At 34.8% G+C, this 20501-nt stretch overlaps 1 protein-coding gene across 1 annotated transcript in view; it reads right to left on the bottom strand.

Annotated features, from left to right (window-relative positions):
- LOC145306775 (uncharacterized) overlaps positions 1 to 1203 on the bottom strand; it is a 33126-nt gene extending 31923 nt beyond the window's left edge. The window contains exons 1-2 of the mRNA XM_080149074.1: positions 1125 to 1203; positions 205 to 277 (exon numbers count right to left, since the gene is read on the bottom strand). Coding sequence (XP_080005200.1) covers positions 205 to 238 — 34 coding nt within the window. The 5' untranslated portion in view covers positions 239 to 277; positions 1125 to 1203. The remainder of the gene's footprint in view (positions 1 to 204; positions 278 to 1124) is intronic.
- Between the last annotated feature and the right edge of the window lie 19298 nt (positions 1204 to 20501).

The raw sequence follows: 20501 nt of genomic DNA, 5'->3' as shown, positions 1-20501 counted from the left end.
ATTTCGTTAATCTACCCCTTTAAAAAATCAACAAAATGTTAACTAAAAGTAAAGGCTAAATATGCTAGTTGCTCACAAAAAAAATTAGTTTTCTAAATACAAATTCTAAAACCGTAAGGACGAGACATTCATTACGCATATAACAACGAAGGGGATTTGGTGAATTTGTAATAGTATTATTTTTTTTTAAATAATAAAACTTACCGGCGCCAATAAGGCACACCAAAAATAAAATCATCTTTAATGTAGGTTACACCATAAATTCCATTAAATTAATCTAAAATATAAGACATAAATTCAAAATATACTTTCCTATTATGTAAAAAATTTTCTTTTCTGTCGGTTACTTAAGATTTCGAACACTATTAATCTGATTAAATTCTGGGGTATAGTCAATTTCGTGACAACGCTCCTTAAGGGGCGATGCGTCGTTTATTTCACATTAGCTTTTCTCAAGTTTTTAGCCTATGCGGGGGGCTCTAACCCAGCGGGGCCACTTGCCTAACCCTATGGGGCAGTCACCTATCCCAATATAACCTAACCTATCAAAAGCCATTTTAAAAATACGACGAATTTCCCCTTAAGTGGCGTTGCCACGAAAAAGACTATTCCCAAATTCTGAATTTTAGATAGGCTTTAAATAGGTCTTATGATGATTCTAGGCTATTTTTTCTGATTTTATCAATTTATAAACAGTGCTCCTCGATGTTACGGCAAAGCCGCTAGTATTTTGAAATAAAAAACTAAAGCGAAGCAAAGAAATTTGAAAAGAAAAGAACATTAGACAAGACAAACAAACATAATAAGTCTAGCATGCTTAATAGTCGTATGAATCTTCACACAATTTAATTGAGAAGTGAAACTTTAAAAAGACTTGTTTCCTATATACTAAATGTGATGCATTATAGAGCACAGCCGATAAACAAACAGATTGGAAATCAGTATTTATATGCGAAAACCATCACGGTAATTTCAGCAATAGACGAACGGTCTACGAACATATTGACATGTTAATAGAGTAGCTGGACTACTAGACAGATTTTCAATTTTGAAGAGGCTACAAAAACCAAAACTCTCGCCTCATTAACAAAGTACAATCACACCATGTGGAATTATAACCTTACCTTAAAAAACTCTAAGATGGGATACTTCTCAGATGGAACACGATGGTCAACTGAATTTAACTTGAAAATAGAATTATACGTACACTTATGATGAGTTCAGTTCTTAAAAATATAAACTAGACAACAAGCTAACACAATTATTTCTCTTCATTGCTATCTTTGAAATTGATGATGACAGATTTTGACACATGGGGGATAACTTTTACTCGGCAACTGGGAAATGATGGAGTAAGAATTTTTTTAAAAATACAGAAACTGAGATTTAGATTTTCTATTTTTTAAGAATCCACCCTTGTACTGCGCAGTATGTGAACTGAATTTGAGTTTCCGATTATGTACATTGCACCCTCATCCTATCTCATTATTTACTACAAGCTAAAAAAGCTTCAAACTTTAAATTTAGATTTTTTTTGGAAGTTTGAAGATTTTTTAGGTAGTAGTAAATATTGAGATAGGATGAGGGTGCTATGTACACAATCGGAAACTCAAATTCAGTTGACCGAGCAGTAAGTACACTATCATAGATAAATTAGATTAATCAAAATACTATTAGAGAACTAACAAATCAAAATTAAATGAAAGTCTCCAAAGTCTGACAAACAAACATCATTCTATCCTTATAATATAATAACAGGATGTCTGTGTGTCTGTACCGAAGGATATCGCTAACCGATGAACAGATATGATTCTCCTCTACAAGATAGCTTCTCAAAGGTCCTGGGAAGGTTTCTGACTATTTTAGGGGGGAAGGGTAACACCATCCTTTCAAGAGAATTCACCCCTTGAAAAAATATAACCCCCCCCCAAAAAAAAAAAAATTAAACTATAACTAAAAATACCCCACATAGTTTTTTTTACTTTTTCTATTAAATAAAAAAATGGGTAATAGAATTCAACTCCCTTTTTCTCCAGTGCTCCTAGAGGCCTCTATGGGCGTAGCCTCTCGTAAAATATAAGAATCGCGGTTACGCCCCTAGAGGCCTCCAGTTTAAATGTTTGTTTTTTATTTCAAATATATAACTTGAGAAATAATTTCTATGTTGCGTTTAAGTCTCTATTCGAAATTTTTTTTCTCGATTATTTTGTGATTTCTTTTGGGAGGTTGGTGATACCCTTTTAAGGAGAACCCGATCGGTTCAGCGGTTAGCGAGATCCTTCGGTACATACACACATACAAACAGACACCCTGTTACTATATTATAAGGATAGAATGATGTTTATCTGTCAGACTTTGACTTATTTATTTTTAATTTGTTAGTTCACTAAGTTGAGTGTCCAAACGTTTTAACCAAAAAAGTTGTATTAAAATAAATAAAAATTCTGATGTTTTCTTCCTATTAGTCCTATCCTATAATGTAGTATGTTTTTTCATAACTGCTGGTTATTTACTAAGTATATTTGCTATTACTTTTATTTAATGAAATCTTCCAATTTTTAACATGTACAAAACGGCCTGCTTAATTGCTTCAAGATCCATGTCAGATCTATATAGGAAATAAATGTCTATAAACGAGCTCAAGTTTTCCAAGGAATATATGATTAAAACTCATAGTGCTCCAATAATCCATAATAAACTCTCATTGCCCAGAACGATAAGACCCATTATTTTACTTTATTAAAAATAAATTCATTTTTTTCATTTCATGTTGCTATTTACCTTATATTGATGTATTTAATTTCTAATCATAAAAAAGAAAATTTAAATTAATAATATGATAAATTTAAGAAAACTATGTTTTAAAAGAATTCGATTGTGACGACATTTTGTGTGTTCAAATATTAAACTAAAATTGTAATCATCATCATTAACCCTTTGGTGATGGTAATGTAAAGAAAAAATATAATTTTAAAAAAATCTTTTAAAAATCATTTAAATTATTAAATATTTACTTTCTTTTAGATAGTAATGCCGGGTGAGGAAAATAGATTTATTGAGAAATAGATATGCATATAGAAAACTAGCCAATAGGGAGATAATTATATCGAGCCAACTCTAGTTCCTATATAAAAGTTAGGTCCATTTTAGAAAGCGTACCAACTCTATACTTCATAACTATAAAAGTCTGTCCATTTTTAACATGATGATTTTTGTCTTTTTAAAACTATTATATATCCAATGATTTTCATGATATGGATTCCTAGGACCATTAGGTATGTTTTTGAGAGCAAAAATTCTCTAGTTTTCATGAAAACTGTCCTTTTAAGTGTTCATAAGACATATTACAAACCCCATAGGACTTTTCAAAAAAATATTTTTTTTATATCAGATTTATAAAAAAAATCACACAACCTTGATAGCATTTCATATATAGATAAAACTTCACAGTAAGATTTTCCTTTCCTCATTGAATAGGCTTGTATGTTCGTATGTACGTCAAACCCGCTTCCCTTTGACTACATCCCAAAGTTTTAAAATAACGTTTTCTTATTCATTGGCTCAACAACTTTGAGACTTTTATGAAAAATTTTGTGTCTGTACGTTTCAACCACTAATTGTAATCTAAAGAAGAAGTAATTTTGTGTAACATCATTGGGGATGTACATCAATTTATCGGCCATTGTCTTATCCCTTTAGATCCCTGGATAAAAAAGATATGAATACTACTGCGCAGTTTTTGTTATTTTTCCTTCTGGAAATCCCCTTTATAAGTTCGTAATGCAGTATTGCTTAGTTATATATTTAGCATTAATATAATAACAAGGATGACGACGTCCCTTTGGTAGGCCTGAGCTTGTAATGAAAAGGCTGTATTAAACTAACTATTAATATATATATCTAATTAGGCAATTTTGTGCAGTTTTACAACCTCCTAACTTAACCTCCTAAATCCTATTATATAAAGTAGTAAGCTTTTTGTCTGTAGCAAAGGATCTTGCTAACAGCTGAACCAATATAGTTCTCATTTACAGTGAAGCTTCTTTAAGGCCCAGGGAAGGTTTTTAATTATTTTGGGGGAGGGTACACTCTCAGTAAAAAATGCTCCCTCTCAGTGGCGTGCAAAGCACTTTGTCTAGGGGGGGGCATTTTGAAGATTTTGTAAAATTTTGCCCCCCCCTAAATCAAAGTGCCCCGGGGGGGCACTTTGCTTTAGGGGGGGGCATTTTGATTATATATACTAATTTTAAATAAGGGCGTTTTAAGGGGTGGGATTATTTGATTATGGGCCTCCTAGTCCTTATCCCTTCTTCCCCATCCCTTCCCGCATCCCTATTTTCCATTTATATCCCCCACCTCTTCCCCCCCCCATCTCTTCTCCCCCATCCCTTCTCCCCACCCTGCAATGACCGAAGGGAAGGGAGCTAGAAAGCATCTTCGAAAAAATAGTACAGAAGATAAATTAACCTTTCCCCCCCCCCCCCCCCCTCCACCACAAAACATTTTAATGGGTGGAAGGGGATATTATAAAATCTCAGCAGGAAGGATGAATAACCCCATTAAAAAAAATTGGGGGGGGGGGAGATAAAAACACTCATTTTGGAAATAATTTACCAAAAATTAACCTAATATGAGAAAATGATATTAAATATTTCTTTATTGTTTGACAACAAGGATGACAACATCTTTAAACAGCAAAGCACAAAAAATCATTAATAAGAATACAGACAAGTAGATTTAAAGAGCATCTGTTGAAATAAATATATATTTTAGGAAGAAAAAGTCACAAATCCTTTTTCCTGTATGTTGTGTGATGACAGTCAAAGTAAATTACATACTGGATGCTCGAAACAGTGAGAAATTTTATTTTTTTTTATATTATAATCCACAAAAAAATCTAGTGTACCATAAAAACCAAAGATATAATGAACTGTGTAAAAAATAAAAAATAATTACTTGTCCTTTCATTGTGATAAAAAGCAAAAACCATTTGGAAGGGCACAAAGCGCAAATTTTTTTCTTCAAATATGCAGAGAGGGAGGGGTTTTTGGGCTATTTATTACACTAGTCCCCAATATTTCATAGCAGAAACTATTTGGAAGGGCGCGAAGCGCAAATTTTTTTCTTCAAATATGCAGGAAGGGAGGGGTTTTTGGGCTATTTATTACACTAGTCCCCAATATTTCATAGCAGAGACCATTTGGAAGGGCGCGAAGCGCAAATTTTTTTCTTCAAATATGCAGGGGGGAGGGGTTTTTGGGCTATTTATTACACTAGTCCCCAATATTTCATAGCAGAAACCAATTGGAAGGGCGCGAAGCGCAAATTTTTTTCTTCAAATATGCAGGGAGGGAGGGGTTTTTAGGCTATTTATTACACTAGTCCCCAATATTTCATAGCAGAAACCATTTGGAAGGGAGCGAAGCGCAAATTTTTTTCTTCAAATATGCAGGGAGGGAGGGGTTTTTGGGATATTTATTACACTAGTCCCCAATATTTCATATAAAATTTTCTTATTCGTTGGCTCAACAACTTTGGGAACTTTCATGGAATTTTGATTGGTTGGTTAATTAAGTCGAGTTTCCATACATTTCATCCACTAATTGTAATCTATATAAGGTAATTTTGTGTATCATCATTGGGGATGTACAAAATTTCTTTGGTAAAAAGTTTATATTATAAAAAATAAAATACTTCCTATAACCTGGTTTGTTATGTTCAGTGAATAAAGATTATAACCTAATTTCTACACTAATTAAAAAATTTGGCAAGGTTAAATGAATAGTAACTGTCTGTTTGGCGCGAAGCGCCAAAATTTTTTTTTTGAGTATTTCTTGATCTTTTTTTTTGGAAACTGGGATAGTTTTGCTTTTTGTAGGGTAGGGGGCAAAAAGGGGCATTTTTGTTGACCAGGGGGGGGCAAAATGGGGCATTTTTTAACATTTAGGGGGTGCAGGGGGGGCGGTTGCTAGGGGGGGGCGGGCAGGGGGGGGCGTTTTGGTCGCTAGGGGGGGGCGATTGCCCCAAATGCCCCCTTCGGTTCGCACGCCACTGCTCCCTCTTCCCCCCCCCCCAAAAAAAAAGTTATATTTTTATTTTCTAAATTTATTTTTAAAACCCAAATTGAAAATGGTTGGAGGTCAACTTATCCCTCTCCCACCTTATGTGACCCTAAGGGCTTTTAGGGGCGTTGTCGCTAGAACAGAATATAATTCTATATTCGCGACCTTAGCTTGAAGAAGTGCATACTTTTGCCTATAAGTATTGAGAAGATTTGCTTTGCTAATTTTGTAAATGTTTAAGTTTGTATAAGTTGTATTATGATATTATGAAAGTGTTCACACTTGCACATGCACTAGTTCTGCTCCAGAGATCTATAGGGATAGGACAATGGCTGATAAATCAACGTACATCCACATTGATGATACACAAAATTACCTCTTCTGAAGTCTACATTTAGTGGTTGAAACGTTTAGTCACTCAACTTAATGAACCAAAAAAAGAAAATTCGATAAAAGTCACCAAAGTTGTTTTGCCAACAAATAAAGAAAACGTCATCATAAAACTTTGGGGAGTGTTTAAAAAGCTATTACTTACAGGAAAAGAAGTTCAAATTATTAGGGAAGGTTTTGTTTTTTAATGAGATTATAAGAAATTTTTAATGGTGGTCGGAGTCAATAATATTTTGGGATTGGGAAGTGGGGGGCGGGGGGGGGGTTGATTTGACATAAATTTGTTATTTTAGCATTGTGTCTAATCATCATAGGATTCAATATCTAAGATTTGATTATAGTTAAAGAATTAAAATGTTTAAAATGGACGTACGTAGTTTCTAGTTATAATTGTAAAGTTGTTAAGAGTTAACTTGCCAAATCCATTAGATTTTTTTTTAAATTAACAAAGAGAATAAAATTTACAGAATTGTCGAAGCTTATATTGCAAATTAACAACTCTTTCCATTTATTTAATATTAACTATTATTTTATATATTATTTTTAAAAAATTACAGCATTTCAATATTAACATCTAAAAATTTAAGCGTCGCGCTGCTTAATTTTGCATCAACACTAAGCCGGGCGGATTTTAGCAAGCCTCAGCCACTGTAAGCCTCAGCCGCTCGTAGCCTCAGCCACAAAATATCAATTCAGCCACTCTAAGCCGCAGCCACCCTGATTCTTATTCAACCGCAGCCACCCTCAGTCTCAGCCACTTCCATCACAATAAGCTGCAGCCGTGCGGCTGATAGCGCGGCTGCTAAACCCTGCTAAAAATACAATTATGCCAAGTCAAAGGGGATATTGGACTGTAAATTAATCAGGTACCCAAAGTTTTATATTAAAATTTTTGTTCCTACTTTCACTTGATATCTAGAGCACTGTCACTCTGTATTTGCTACTGCTAGGAAGGGAAGGTACATTTGACTGTAAATTAAACTGGTGCATCTTATTCGTTGGCTCGAAAGTATGTGTACTTTTATCAAATTTTGATTTTTTGATTTAAAACTATCTATGTACAAACTTTTGAACTAATAATTTTAATCTTCCGAAACGGTAATTTTGTTTATCCTCATTGGAAATGTGTATAAATTTATCTTTTTTTGTCTTATACATCCCCTATGATGATTACTCTTTCTGTAGAATATAATATTGGTTGAAAAGTTTGGATACTTCTAACTTAAATTGATTTAAAAATTTAAACAAAGTACCCAAAGTTTTTGACCCATCGAGTAAGATAACGTGGTTATAAATCTTTGGGAACTAGTGTTATTTAAAGTCCATTATCCCATCCCTCCTTAGGGAATGTTTTCTACCATTATTTGGTTAAGAGAAATGGTAGTTTTTGCCAATAATTCAAGAAAAATCTTTAAAAATTCCAATATTATGAAAAAATTCTACTGTGCTATTTGCAATTAAGTAAGTGCAAATTATTGCATGAACTATTGTCACCCCTTTTTAACTCATTATCTTTGTTTTTCCCCACAATGACATTTTAGCTATACAGACCTTTTTAGCAAACTCACTTTTTTTTCAAAAGAAGCTTTTCTATATTTATTTTAATTCTGTATGTTTGTACAGACAGGGTAACGGCAAGAAGGGAGGGAACATTAGGCAGTTATTTACACATTTAAATGATAACATTTTCTTATTCGTTTATTTAGAACTTTAGTGACTTTTATGAAATATGATTAATAATAGTCTAGAATAAGTGACCGAATGTTTCAACTACTAATTTTAATCTATATAAAAAGTAATTTTGTGTATCATTATTGGGGAATTACATCAATTTATCGGTCATTGTCTTAACCTTTTAGATCCCTAGGGTAACTGCAACATACTAGAATTAGTGTTCAAATGTTTTAATTATTAATTTTAACACACAAAGATATTAGGTTAAGTAACATCCAACAGACAACCAACCCATTGATTGCACGACCAATGAATTGCGTCTGTGTATGGGCCAGGGCATTCCTCATATTTATGCCACGCACCTGACATAGCAATGCAGAAGGAACCATTTTTAACGAGCTTAGTTATGAGGCGGTGTCGGGTTGAGATTCGAACCTATCACCTCCCCGACGACGAGCCTTATCGTCCTGGTTATCTCTCTATTTTTTTTTGATCGTCCTACGATGTTGTTACGCCACTCAGCATTATGTAAAAAAGTGCATTTGTACATTCTGTATTTTTGGTGTCGGCACTTTTCTACAATTAGTTCAGTATGTTTATATATCAGCACGTCCAAGTGCGTACACACGTTTTAGTGCACTTCAACTATAATAAATAGATCTTTTATATTCTGAGGAACCTAGTAATAGTGTCTAACTTTTTATCTTTGTGACGTAACAAAAACCGAAGGATGAGAGGGGAGGTGGGAAAGGAACCCCTAAAAATAGATGAATTTTTGTTACGTCACAAAGATAAAAAGTTAGACACTATTACTATTACTATGAACCATTCATTCTGAGAAGTAATATTTTTTGTGGGCATTTCTTTTCTCTCCACAAAAATAAATAAAAACATTATCTTGGACTTATCCAAAAGTTCACTCACTGTAAAAGAAAACCATATTAGCCCATCCGTTAGCGAAATCTTTCTGTGCAAGCATTATTAATTATAATATTAATTTCTTCCAAATAGTTGATGAGCTGAGCTAAGCAGGGAGGGAGGGAACATTAGGCTGTTATCACACTAGTCCCCAAAGTTTTATAATAACGTTTTCTTATTCGTTGGATTAATAACTTTGGGGACCTTTTTTTAATTTTGATTGGATAATTCATTAAATTGAGTGTCCGAACGTTTCAACCACAAATTGTAAAATGCAGTAGGGGTAATTTGTGTATTATCCTTGAGAATGTACATCAATTTATTGGCCATTGTCTTATCTTTAGATCCCTGTGAGCTTAGCCTTCTAAAAACATGATTGCGAGTTTTAATGATTTAGCATTAAAGTTCTTTTGTCTATACTTTTATAATGGACATTTTGAAATAATGAGATGTATTTTATAAACCAAGTAAGACAATCACCTTATAAGCGCAGCAACAAACAAAATTTAGGGAATTTTGACCTTTATCAAATCTTGATTGGGCAAACTTAGAGGGGGTTGGGGGTGTCCCACTCCCCAAGAAAATATTTCTAATCCTTAACGGGACCTCTGAAAAGCTACCCTGTAAAGGAGAACACAATAGGTTCAGCAGTTAGAGCGAGATCCTTTAGTACAAACAAACAAACAGACAGACAGACATCGTTCTACTTTGTATTATAGATAATTCTGGTACATCAATTTACCATCCATTGTATTATTCCTTAAGATTCCTGACAAAGAGGAGCAAAGCTACCATATAAAAGTTTTAACAAATAATTTGTGTGTTTGTCTCAATTACATTCCATAAATTTGTAATACACGAAGGACTATTTTTCCAGGACTACTATTTTAGTAAAAAATGTCCGCTAGATCTTCCGGTTTTCCATTCTGAAATTCCTTTGGATATTTTACAAAGAATCAGGTATATAGACTACTTTTTATCTAAACTAGCGGCTACGCCCCTGGAGGCCTCCTGAGGCCATCGAGGGGAGGGGGAGTCTACCCCCCCCCCCCCACTTTGAATTGTAGTTTTAAAAAGAATTTTGGAGGGGAGGGTAAATTTTTTTTTTAAGGCAAATTTATCTTGGAAGGGTGGTGGTGATAGGTCCTGATATACCTTCCCAGGACCTATGAGATGCTACCTTAAGAAGGATTTAGTTGTGAGCGAGATCTTTTGGTTCACATAGACAGACACACAAAGATCCTGTTACTTTATTATCAGGATATGTCAGAAGGGTCTCCTTGTTTATTGATGGGGTTGTAAAGGTTGCTTACTTTTGATGGTTTATTTTCGATCTTGTCATGATAATGAGCACTTTAAGAATAATGATGGCGATTTGCAATGTACAGTATATAACGTTCACTTATGTACATCCCCAGTGACGCACGAAAGGGGGGTGTCAACTCCCGACTTATAATTAAAATCTCCTTTGTTATCACTCTAATAGTTTTATAAAGTTTTATGATATATTTTTCAACAATATCACTTATAAATGGTGTATTTTCCAGGGCTCGGCAGCCACTCCTCACCCGTGCACAAGCCTCAAATTTAAACCCGCTTGTGTGCGAAAAAAAATAGAATTGTGAAAAGTTTGATTATTTGTTTAGAAAATAGGTTCAGAAATCCAGGTTTAGAAATCCAGCGAAATATTAAGTCATAATATGACGATTTTACTGAGGCTTTCATGCGGCTGCTGCGCTGCTGCTGAGCCCTTGTATTTTCAAAATGATTTATTATATTAATTTTGTACTGAAAAACTCAATATTTATAATAATACATAATACATATGTGAAAAATAACAAAGTGTTTTACAAAACAAACTTTATATTTAAGCTAGCAGCTGCATCTCTAGCATCTAGGTGCTCCTCGAAGGGGGTTATAGGGGGTAGTCTAAAACTGTCCTTGGACCTTTGCGAAGCTTCCCTAACAATTTATCATTAGATTTAAGAATATAAGATAGAGAAAATGGACAATAATCTATAATACAAAGTAGAATGATGTCTGTCCGTCTGTCTGTCCGTCCGTCCGTCTGAAGCTTAAGATCTCAGTAACCACTGAACCGATCGTATTCTACTCTTCAGGGTAAATACATATTGGTCCTGTGGTGGTTTTAAGCTATTTTCTTGGGGGGGGGACACCCTCAACCCCCCCAAAAACCAAAAATCCCCCCCCCCCCCAATTTTTTTTATTGAATTTGATACTGTTCCAGTCCAGGGCAGTTCCAATTTTGTTTTCCCAAAAATTTTGAAATTGATACTGGGGCAGCTTTAATTTTTTTTAATTACCTCTTGGGGCAAAGCCCCTAGAGACTAGGGGCGAAGCCGCTAGTTAATATATAAAGTTTGTAAGTTTTTTATATGTTCGATCAAAACATTACAAGTATTTGGCCATAACTCTGTCAACAATTAACTGAAACTAATTTTATTTAATCAAAAATAAGTTTCTTGAATCTATCTTTTTTTCTCTTAACTTATAAAATAGGGACAATTATAAAATTAAGAAAAAAAATTATATTTTGTGGAATACCTTTATAAAATAAGGGAGGTCAGAAGTGGCGGGAAGGTTTTTTTACACCCTAAAATTCCTGAATTTTATAAGAGTAGCGGCAACGCCGCTAGAAGCCTCTGGGTACACTTAAGGTGGGAGGGGGATAAGTCAACCGCCCCTCTACTTTTTAATTTGAGTATTAATAAGAAATAATGAATAATTTCGGAGGGTGGGAGGATTTTTAATTGAGAGGGTGGAGTACGCTCTCCCAAAATAGTTAAAAAACCTTTCCTGTGCATAAAACAACAAAGCCCCCCCCCCCCTCCCCCCCTCCCCAAACTATGAAACTCGCAATAACCCCTTTAAAAGGTTGGACATTCTTACTTTACTAGAACGTTTCTGTGACTTAACTCTACAATATATCTAAATCTTCCTTAAACCAATATACTTTGTTTTTCTTTAAAAACTTTTAAAAATCGAAAATTATAAAAAACAAAGTTACAAAATCTTTATTTCCAGAAACTTAGAATTTTAACAAAAAACGACAAGATCCATAAATAGTAGGAAAATCGATCAATATTGTAGCATTTGTGTAAATAGTGAATTATAGAGTTAATACGCTCCATAGATTAAGGACGTCCAAGCTAGAGATATAAGGGGAGGAGGGTAATACGGCCTAGATGAATATTACCTTATTATTACAGGAATCTTCATACAAAGTTTTATATCAATAGGTTGATTCTATAATCCTGCATTTCCGGACGGTGGACATACTTTAAATAAAGAAAAGTTTCACTAGAAAAAGTAAAATTATAAAGATTTAAAATTTGAAAAGTCTTAGTCATCAGCTATAATATATGGTTATATAAAAGATTTTAAACTGATATTATCTAGGTCGATTTTATAATTATATTTTTATTCTTTATATTTATCATGTTTTTGTACTAGCTGCTAGGGGCTTGGTTACCCCATTAAGGCTAAGGGCCAAGTCGCTCTTTTTCTTATATAACATGATGTCTGTCTTTCTGTTTGTACCAAAGGATCTGCTAAGCAATAAACTATAAGGCCCCTCATGCGCCCAGAGAGGTTTTTAACTATTTTGGGGGAGGGTACCACCAACTTCATAAGAAAAATCGTCAATAGGAGCGTAGCCGCTTGAATAGGTAACAAGGATAACAACATCCATTATTAGCGAAGCTCAAAAATTATGGATGGATATCCGGAAAAAAATAAACTATAGAGCAGTTTCTTAAAAAACATTAACTAAAAAATCACGAAACCTTGTAAGATTTATTACGTGAAAATCTAGGAATCGAACTAGCACCTCAACCAATAAGCAAATCTTAATGAAAGTTTTTGGGGATATGCAAATTGCGAATTTATTTAGTCCCAAAAATATCAGCCTTCCATCTTGAATAGGAGTAAAGAAAATCATCAAAACTTAAAAATCTAGGAATCGAACTAGCACCTCTACGAATAAGCAAATCTCGTTAAAAATTGATAAAAGAATGTAGAATATGAAAGTATTCAAATCCAGAAAATTTTAGCCGTCTATCTTGAATAGGAGTTAAGAAAATCATAAAAAAAACTTTAAAATGTCTGGCACCGCAACCAATTAACGAATCTTAATGAAACTTGGTGATAATGATGCGGTGATAATGTAGAATTTTAACATAATTAATCCCTGAAAATTGCAGCCTTCTATCTTTTATAGGAGCCGAGAAAATCATGTTTCCCATTTTCTGTCTCTGACAGACCGACGGACATTTCGAATTATAGAGAGGCTTCGCTAATAAAAAAGACTATCTAACTAAAATTGCATTAAAGTGATACTGTGATGTTATCTGGTTTCTTTTCTAGAGAATTTGATATATACTTTACAGAATAGTTTAAGTATAGCATAGATACTCTATAATTGAGAACAATTGGAAAATTTTGTCGAATGTAACAAAACAGCAATAATTATATTGTGTAAAGTAGTAAGGTTTTTTGTCTGTTGCTTAAGATCTCGCTAACCGCGAGCATAAATTCATAAAAATTTGGGTACATGTGCTATTTACAGTCCAATGTTCCCTCCCTCCCTGAGTATATTCGCTTTAATTTATACATTTTTATAGTTACATAAGGTTATATTTTTGTTTGTATAGTATTTTCAAATACATAATGAGTGACTTAAACAGTTAGGGAGTTGAATCCATTTTTATAGAAGCAGAAATATAATCTATGATTATGGTTTTGACCCTCTAAAACTGTAATCTACCTTTCCACTTTCCCCTCTCTTGGTGAAGATATCTTCAACGCCGATACGATTTTTGAAATGTAAGATTCTACTTTCCCTTCTCTTGGTGAAGATATCTTCAATGCCGATACGATTTTTAAAATGTAAGATTCCACTTTCCCCTCTCTTGGTGAAGATATCTTCAACGCCGATACGATATTTGAAATTTAAGATTCCACTTTTGCCTCTCTTGGTGAAGATATCTTCAACAAGAGAGACAAAAGTGGAATCTTATATTTCAAAAATCGTATCGGCGTTGAAGATATCTTCACCAAGAGAGGGGAAAGTGGAAGGGTAGATTACAGTTTTAGAGGGTCCAAACCATAATCATAGATTATATTTCTGCTTCTATAAAAATGGATTCAACTCCCTAACTGTTAAAAGATACAACATACACAAAGACACGCACAAACACACAATCCCCCCACCCACACACACACTTACACACACTAAAACATTTCAAACGATGACTATTAATAGAATGCCGTTTCTCGCTGTCTTACGCTGTCATACGCAATGATGGGAGGTTGACGCAAATTTCAGATCTCAGTTTTCGCTATTTGGTTTACTTTTTTTCTCTATAAGATAATAGCGATGCTTACAAGATTATTTAATTCATTATGATATAAAGATAGTTTTAAAAAGCCATTGATCCATCTCAACCCAAGACTACTTTATCAAACTAACATCTTTGTACAGGCCAAATATATATTTCAAAAACATAAATTTTCATTCTCAATTGTCCTTATAATTAAAACAGCCAAATAGATTTTAAATTTCCTTCTCACTGGGTCTTCTAAAAGTGCTGGGATCAGGGATGAGGGATAGGAAACCTGGCCATTAATTAGGTCCTGGCCTAGATTCTAAAGGGATATTGCAACTATTACAAATTACTATCAAACTGGCGGACGCTCCCAAGTAGCTATAGCTCTAAACCAATAAGAATCGGTCTGTTTTTAACAACCAATCACCAATTGGCGAAAATTTTAAAAGCAGACAATTCTAGAAAAAATAATGATTTCGTCTGCTACTAAAAAATAAATATAAATGGTGTTAGATCACATTAGCTTAATTATTAAATCTGCTTAGAGTTAAACATTAAAAAAGGGCCATATAGAAAAAACAATAATAACGGGATTATTTTTTGGAAAGGAGGTACCTACGAATTTTCATTTGGTAGTTTATAAATTAGATGTTGTATTTTGAATTTTAAAAATCTAATACGGAATTGATACAACACTTTAACCCTAATATATGTACAATACACAATACAACACAGTACAAATATATCACTACTTAATAGTATCCAAAGAATACTTGATAGAATGTTACCCAAGTGCATATTAATTTATTTATTTTGAATTTTAATTAGCAATGAAATTTTCAAATAAAATTTTTACTCATTAATAAAAATGCAAATAATACAAACTAAAATCTGTCTGAGGGAAACCCAACGATAGCTTTCTGACAGTTCAAATTACCAAAGTAAAAGAGAAAAAAATTTTGGGAGAGAAAAAACTTTATTCTAACAAAAGCCATTAATATATAGGTTTATAAAAAGTTATGTTTTTTACTTTAAACTAGCTACCTGAATTTGATTCTATACTTTATCTACACACACACACACAGCTTTTTTATTAGCGTTTTATACGAAGCACTGCGCCATCCCAAAACTGGTTTATTAGGCTAGAAATAGGCCTAGGCTTGAAATAGGCCTGAAATAATATTTTCCTATGTTTCCCATCCCTTATCCCTGGCTGGGATACTTGACTTTCCATTGGTCCCCTTGATTAAGTCAGGAGTACAACGACCATTCTTCATTTTCGGGCATTCGTGTGGCCTGTTTAATTCTTCACCGGATGGGACGCATTTGCAAGCAGCTGGTTCTCCAACCAGGATCAAGGAGACTCGCTTAGCAATCCTAGTTCTTGGTCTAATCATACACAAAAGAACAAGAACCAAAGGCAGAAGATGTCTGACCAGAAATTTTAAAACAACATAAACTCCATAAACTCCTTCCTGATCAGAAAGAATACAATACTGCTGCCCTATTAGAGGATCTGCAAAGGTGATAAAGATAGATTTTTCTCAATCGTGAAATCTGAGATCTGAAATTTGCGTCACCCTTCAAACATTGCGTATGACCACGTACGACCGCGACAAATAGCATTATATTACTTATCATCATTTTAAACTTTATTCTAAGACGCAATATTATAAAACTTAAAAGCCCTCTAAGCGTGGACATTTTTGTGATATCTTACACTCTAATAGCCTTAACAAGAGTACGACAATGGATGAAAAATTAGTTTTCTTTCCCAATGATGATAAACGAAATTGCCACTACTGTGGATAAAATTATGGTTAAACAGTTTTATCACTACTAGTTTGGAACCAATCAATCAGGGTTCTATAAAAGTACCAAACGTTTTTAAACCATAGAATAAGAAAACATGGTTATAAAATGTAGGGTACCAAAACCTTCCAATGTTTACCTCCCTGTAAATAGCTCAAAAGTGATTTTCTATTAAATGTAGATTTGGATGGATGTGTTAAAATCTTGGAAACCACTGAACCTAGCTAGAGGGTAAGTCCATAATTTTTAAACAAGTATTTTTGCCCAGAAAATAAGTTAAATTGATGCAAGATACCCATTAAAATATATGTTTATTCCAATTAACAAATTTCTAGCTTTTTAAGTTTTCATGATTTTAAAGGTTTTGTGATAATCAAATTAAATGTTTTTTTTATGACACTGCTCTATAGTTATTTTTTTAGCTTCGCTACTTATGGATGTTGTCATCCTTGTTTTCTCAATGTTTTAAGTTTTAAGATTTTTTTCTCTCAAAATATTGAAGAAAAAATTGAAAACATAAAAGAACATAAAACCTAATCTTTATGGGAATCATTAAATTTTCTAGTGCTTGTTGTTGTTGTTGTTAGCCATCAGGAGCTAGATTCTTCATACAATATATTTTCCGCACATTTTTTAGGCTTCGTCCATAGATTGATGGGGGTTAACCTAGTAGGTTTCGTCGGGCAGTTAAAAACATGTACAGGGTGTGGTCCTCGAGGTTACAATCTGTACATTTGGGGTCAATTCTCTGGTCAATTCTGGCTAAATATGATTGTAGGAATGGGCTGTACCCTGATCTTAGCTGAGCTAATTTGCTTCTTGTCATTCTTGGCAGTCCCTTTTCTTCCTTTACATTAATTACAGGGGGTCAAGTTCTAGTGCTTGTAGTACACTTTCTCGTATTCATTCGAATCCGGTGGATAGGAACCGGTTCTCATCCATACGAGAAAAAAAAAACTATGTCTAGCATCGTATTATATCCAGCTTTCTACGAATATAAAAATGTACAATCATAAAATTAAAACCAGTTTTTTAGCCAGTGCCTTCGGCACCTCGGGGCTAAAAAAACTAGTTTTAATCTCATAATTGTACATTCTATATCCGCGGAAAGCTATTTATAATACGATGCGAGAAATAACTATTATGATTTTAATGTTGCCTAAGTTTTGTAACCCAGCTACTCTACATTTGGATATGTCCGTACGCTCAAATTATGGCTGTGGCTGAGGGTTGCTTAGAATTCAGAGTTAGGTTTAGTGTGTCTGGACAGCAATTTGGTGGCGCTTAACGATGCGGTTTAGGCTTATTTTTGGGGCTTATATAAACCGTGCAGCAGATAATAATTGTTAAGATGTATTACCCAGACAACTATCTGGCCCCTGTCTTGGGGGCCTTTCTCGTCTCCTATCAAACTGCTTTCTGCTCTTTTGTAGCGACTTGGCTGTGTTAATATTTACGACACTGTTGGCTGATATTCAAAGACCCAATTGAAAGTTGGTACAAGGTCCACGGGGTGGGGACATACAGTTATTTAACCCCTCCTCCCTCTATTGTTTTACTCTAGCCTGCAGATGACATTGCTGAGTTCAAATTTTAATTTATGAATCTATTTTTAGAATTACAACCTTTGTTATATATGTTGATGATATGGAGCTTCAAATTTGTCCTTGTTATAATTCAAATATTTTATTGCAAATATTGTTTATTTTTATGGAATCTCAAAATTTGATGAATTTTCCATAGTGTATCTGTGGTAATACGGCACACAAACGGACGGGCAGTTTACAGAATTGCTACGCAGTGACTTATCATAACAAGCCTTCTGCACTAATCCCATTATATCACCATTTACCTCATGACCGCCGGTGACCCCGCTGTCCAGCGGTCAAACTGGCCTGCCTAAATATGGGGAGGGGCATGGACACGCAGCTATCACACGCCCCTCACGCAATTATACAACCGGGAGGCGCTGCCTCCCCTTTTACCACAGCTACCCCCGCAGACTGTCTACCGCCGTGGGCTAAGCCCTTGTGTCCCACACCCCCTTCAAACCTAACCATTGTTATAATCTGTTGTATATATATACAGCATGACCCTCAAAAAAGTATTTTTAAGCATCTGCAGCCCTTATTTCTCAATGAATTATAAAAAAAATGCATATGTCCTTGTTCTCCATAGTATTCCACATAAGTAGATATAAAAATATTTTTTTTACCTCCATTAACACCGGAGATTTTTAGAGCTAAAGTTTTGAAAAAGTGACTGAGGAAAAAGTAACTTTTAACATGAAACGACTTTTTTTGCAAAATTAAGGTAGAAATCCTTTTATTTTTGTTACTAGCAGAAACTTTATACAAAAATGAAATAAAAAATTTAGTTTTTGAGTAAAAAGCATTTTTTTACACATATTTTTTGAGTCTTTTTAGTTTAATGATATTTTAAAAAACTTACTTATTAGGCAATTTTTTTTAAGATTAAAAAACCAAATAAATCTTTATGAATATAGCAGGAAAATTGTTTTTGTTTCACAATCCTAACTTTAATAACAAAAAAGTTATGAAGAAAATAATGAATAAACATTATGATTTTTTTTGTCTAAAAAGCTTAATTAACCCCCTATTAAATTATTGAGATGTCAGAAAAGTAGGCGGAGCAACTGTCATAATTAATCCTTTTCTCAAATAAGGGTTAATAAATAACCTAAAATTTGCAAATTATCAATTCATTCAGTAGTATTTTTTGCCATTAAAAATTTATATTTTTTGGTGGAATAAAAAAGAAATAATTAGTTAACTTGTTTTTCTTTGTGTCTCATTATTCAGTTGCCAGAAAAACATAATATAACCATCCAAAAAATAAGAGAAACAAAAAAAAATTCTTTTTCTCAGTCACTTTTTCAAAACTTTAGCTCTAAAAATCTCCGGTGTTAATAGAGGTAAAAAAAATATTTTTATATCTACTTATGTGGAATACTATGGAGAACAAGGACATATGCATTTTTTTAAAATTCATTGAGAAATAAGGGCTGCAGATGCTTAAAAATACTTTTTTGAGGGTCATGCTGTAGTAAACATCCATTGTAAATATCATTCAGTTAAATATATAATTTCTGTATGACTAAATCCTGCTAGTTTGTTTTGGTAGAATAATTCAAGGCTAAGGCTCGTTGGACTCGAACTCGCAACCCGTGAGCTGAAACGTTCGGCTTACCACATCTTGGTGTCAGCGTGTTTCAATCGAGCCTTACAGAAATTAGCCTATTCTACCTCTGATTGGACCCTTTGGCAAGTAAGGGGACAGTCAGCCGCCAACTGAGAAGCCAACTGACCCGTGAGACGGCCTTTTTAGGTCAAATTTCCATCATTTTGAACGCAATGTGTAGGCCTTTGGCCTACGGCAAGCAGATTTAGCCTGCTAAAAGCGCCAGTTACGGCGGTTTTTCCGTACCGTGTAGGAGTAGCGCTAGGTGCGCAGCCACGGTAATCGGATAATTTAGCTCAAACGGCTACAAAACTGAGTCTAAATTGGCAAGTGTAGCTGGGACAAGCCCCAGGACACCCAGGCCAAACCTACGAGACGGACAGCTAAGTGCTGGTCTCCCTGAGAAGGCAATGTGTGGCTGCGAAGCTTCAGCACACAAGTAAGGCCTACCACTGCGACGGATAGCAGAATTTGAGCCAAAGGCACGGCAGGACGGGACATTCCCTGCCGCTGCCTCCCAGGATTCGAACCCGAGGCGCTGCAGGACGGGCCATTCCCTGCCGCCATTTTCCGGGATTCGAACCAGCGGCGCTGTAGGACGGGACATTCCCTGCCGCCGCCATCCCTCTGAACCTTGCAGGACGGACATTCCCTGCTGCCAGTGCTTCCAGAATCACACCTAGAGCTCCTAGTGATAACTACACATAAGTGTGTATAAATGTCAACCAAGTGATAAAAAGAAATATAAAAATTGTTGACCCAGTGATAATTGATAAGCTCTAGTGATTCGAAGCTACAGTCTAAGCCACCACCAGCGGTCTACACACCATGGTAAGCGACACTACCATAGCTGCGGTTCGGCCACCGCCGAAGTTTCTGCCGACCCCAGCCGAACGGGAGGCCCCCCTGTCTCAAGGGCAGGACCTCCACTTCCCCTGCCATATCAGGGTGAGGTTTCCCACTCCTGACCCTGCCCAGCACGTACAGGTTGATGCCATGGTCGATTCTGGCAACCGTGTACCAGGGTCTGCCGTCATTTCTGAACACCTCATGCACGCAATGGGCGTGCAACGCATGTTGGTTCCAGACAACACCC

This window comes from Acartia tonsa, chromosome 2, assembly GCF_053477335.1.
Source record: "Acartia tonsa isolate MP-2025a chromosome 2, ASM5347733v1, whole genome shotgun sequence".
Classification (NCBI taxonomy): domain Eukaryota; kingdom Metazoa; phylum Arthropoda; class Copepoda; order Calanoida; family Acartiidae; genus Acartia; species Acartia tonsa.
This window is presented reverse-complemented; position numbering and strand designations above follow the sequence as displayed.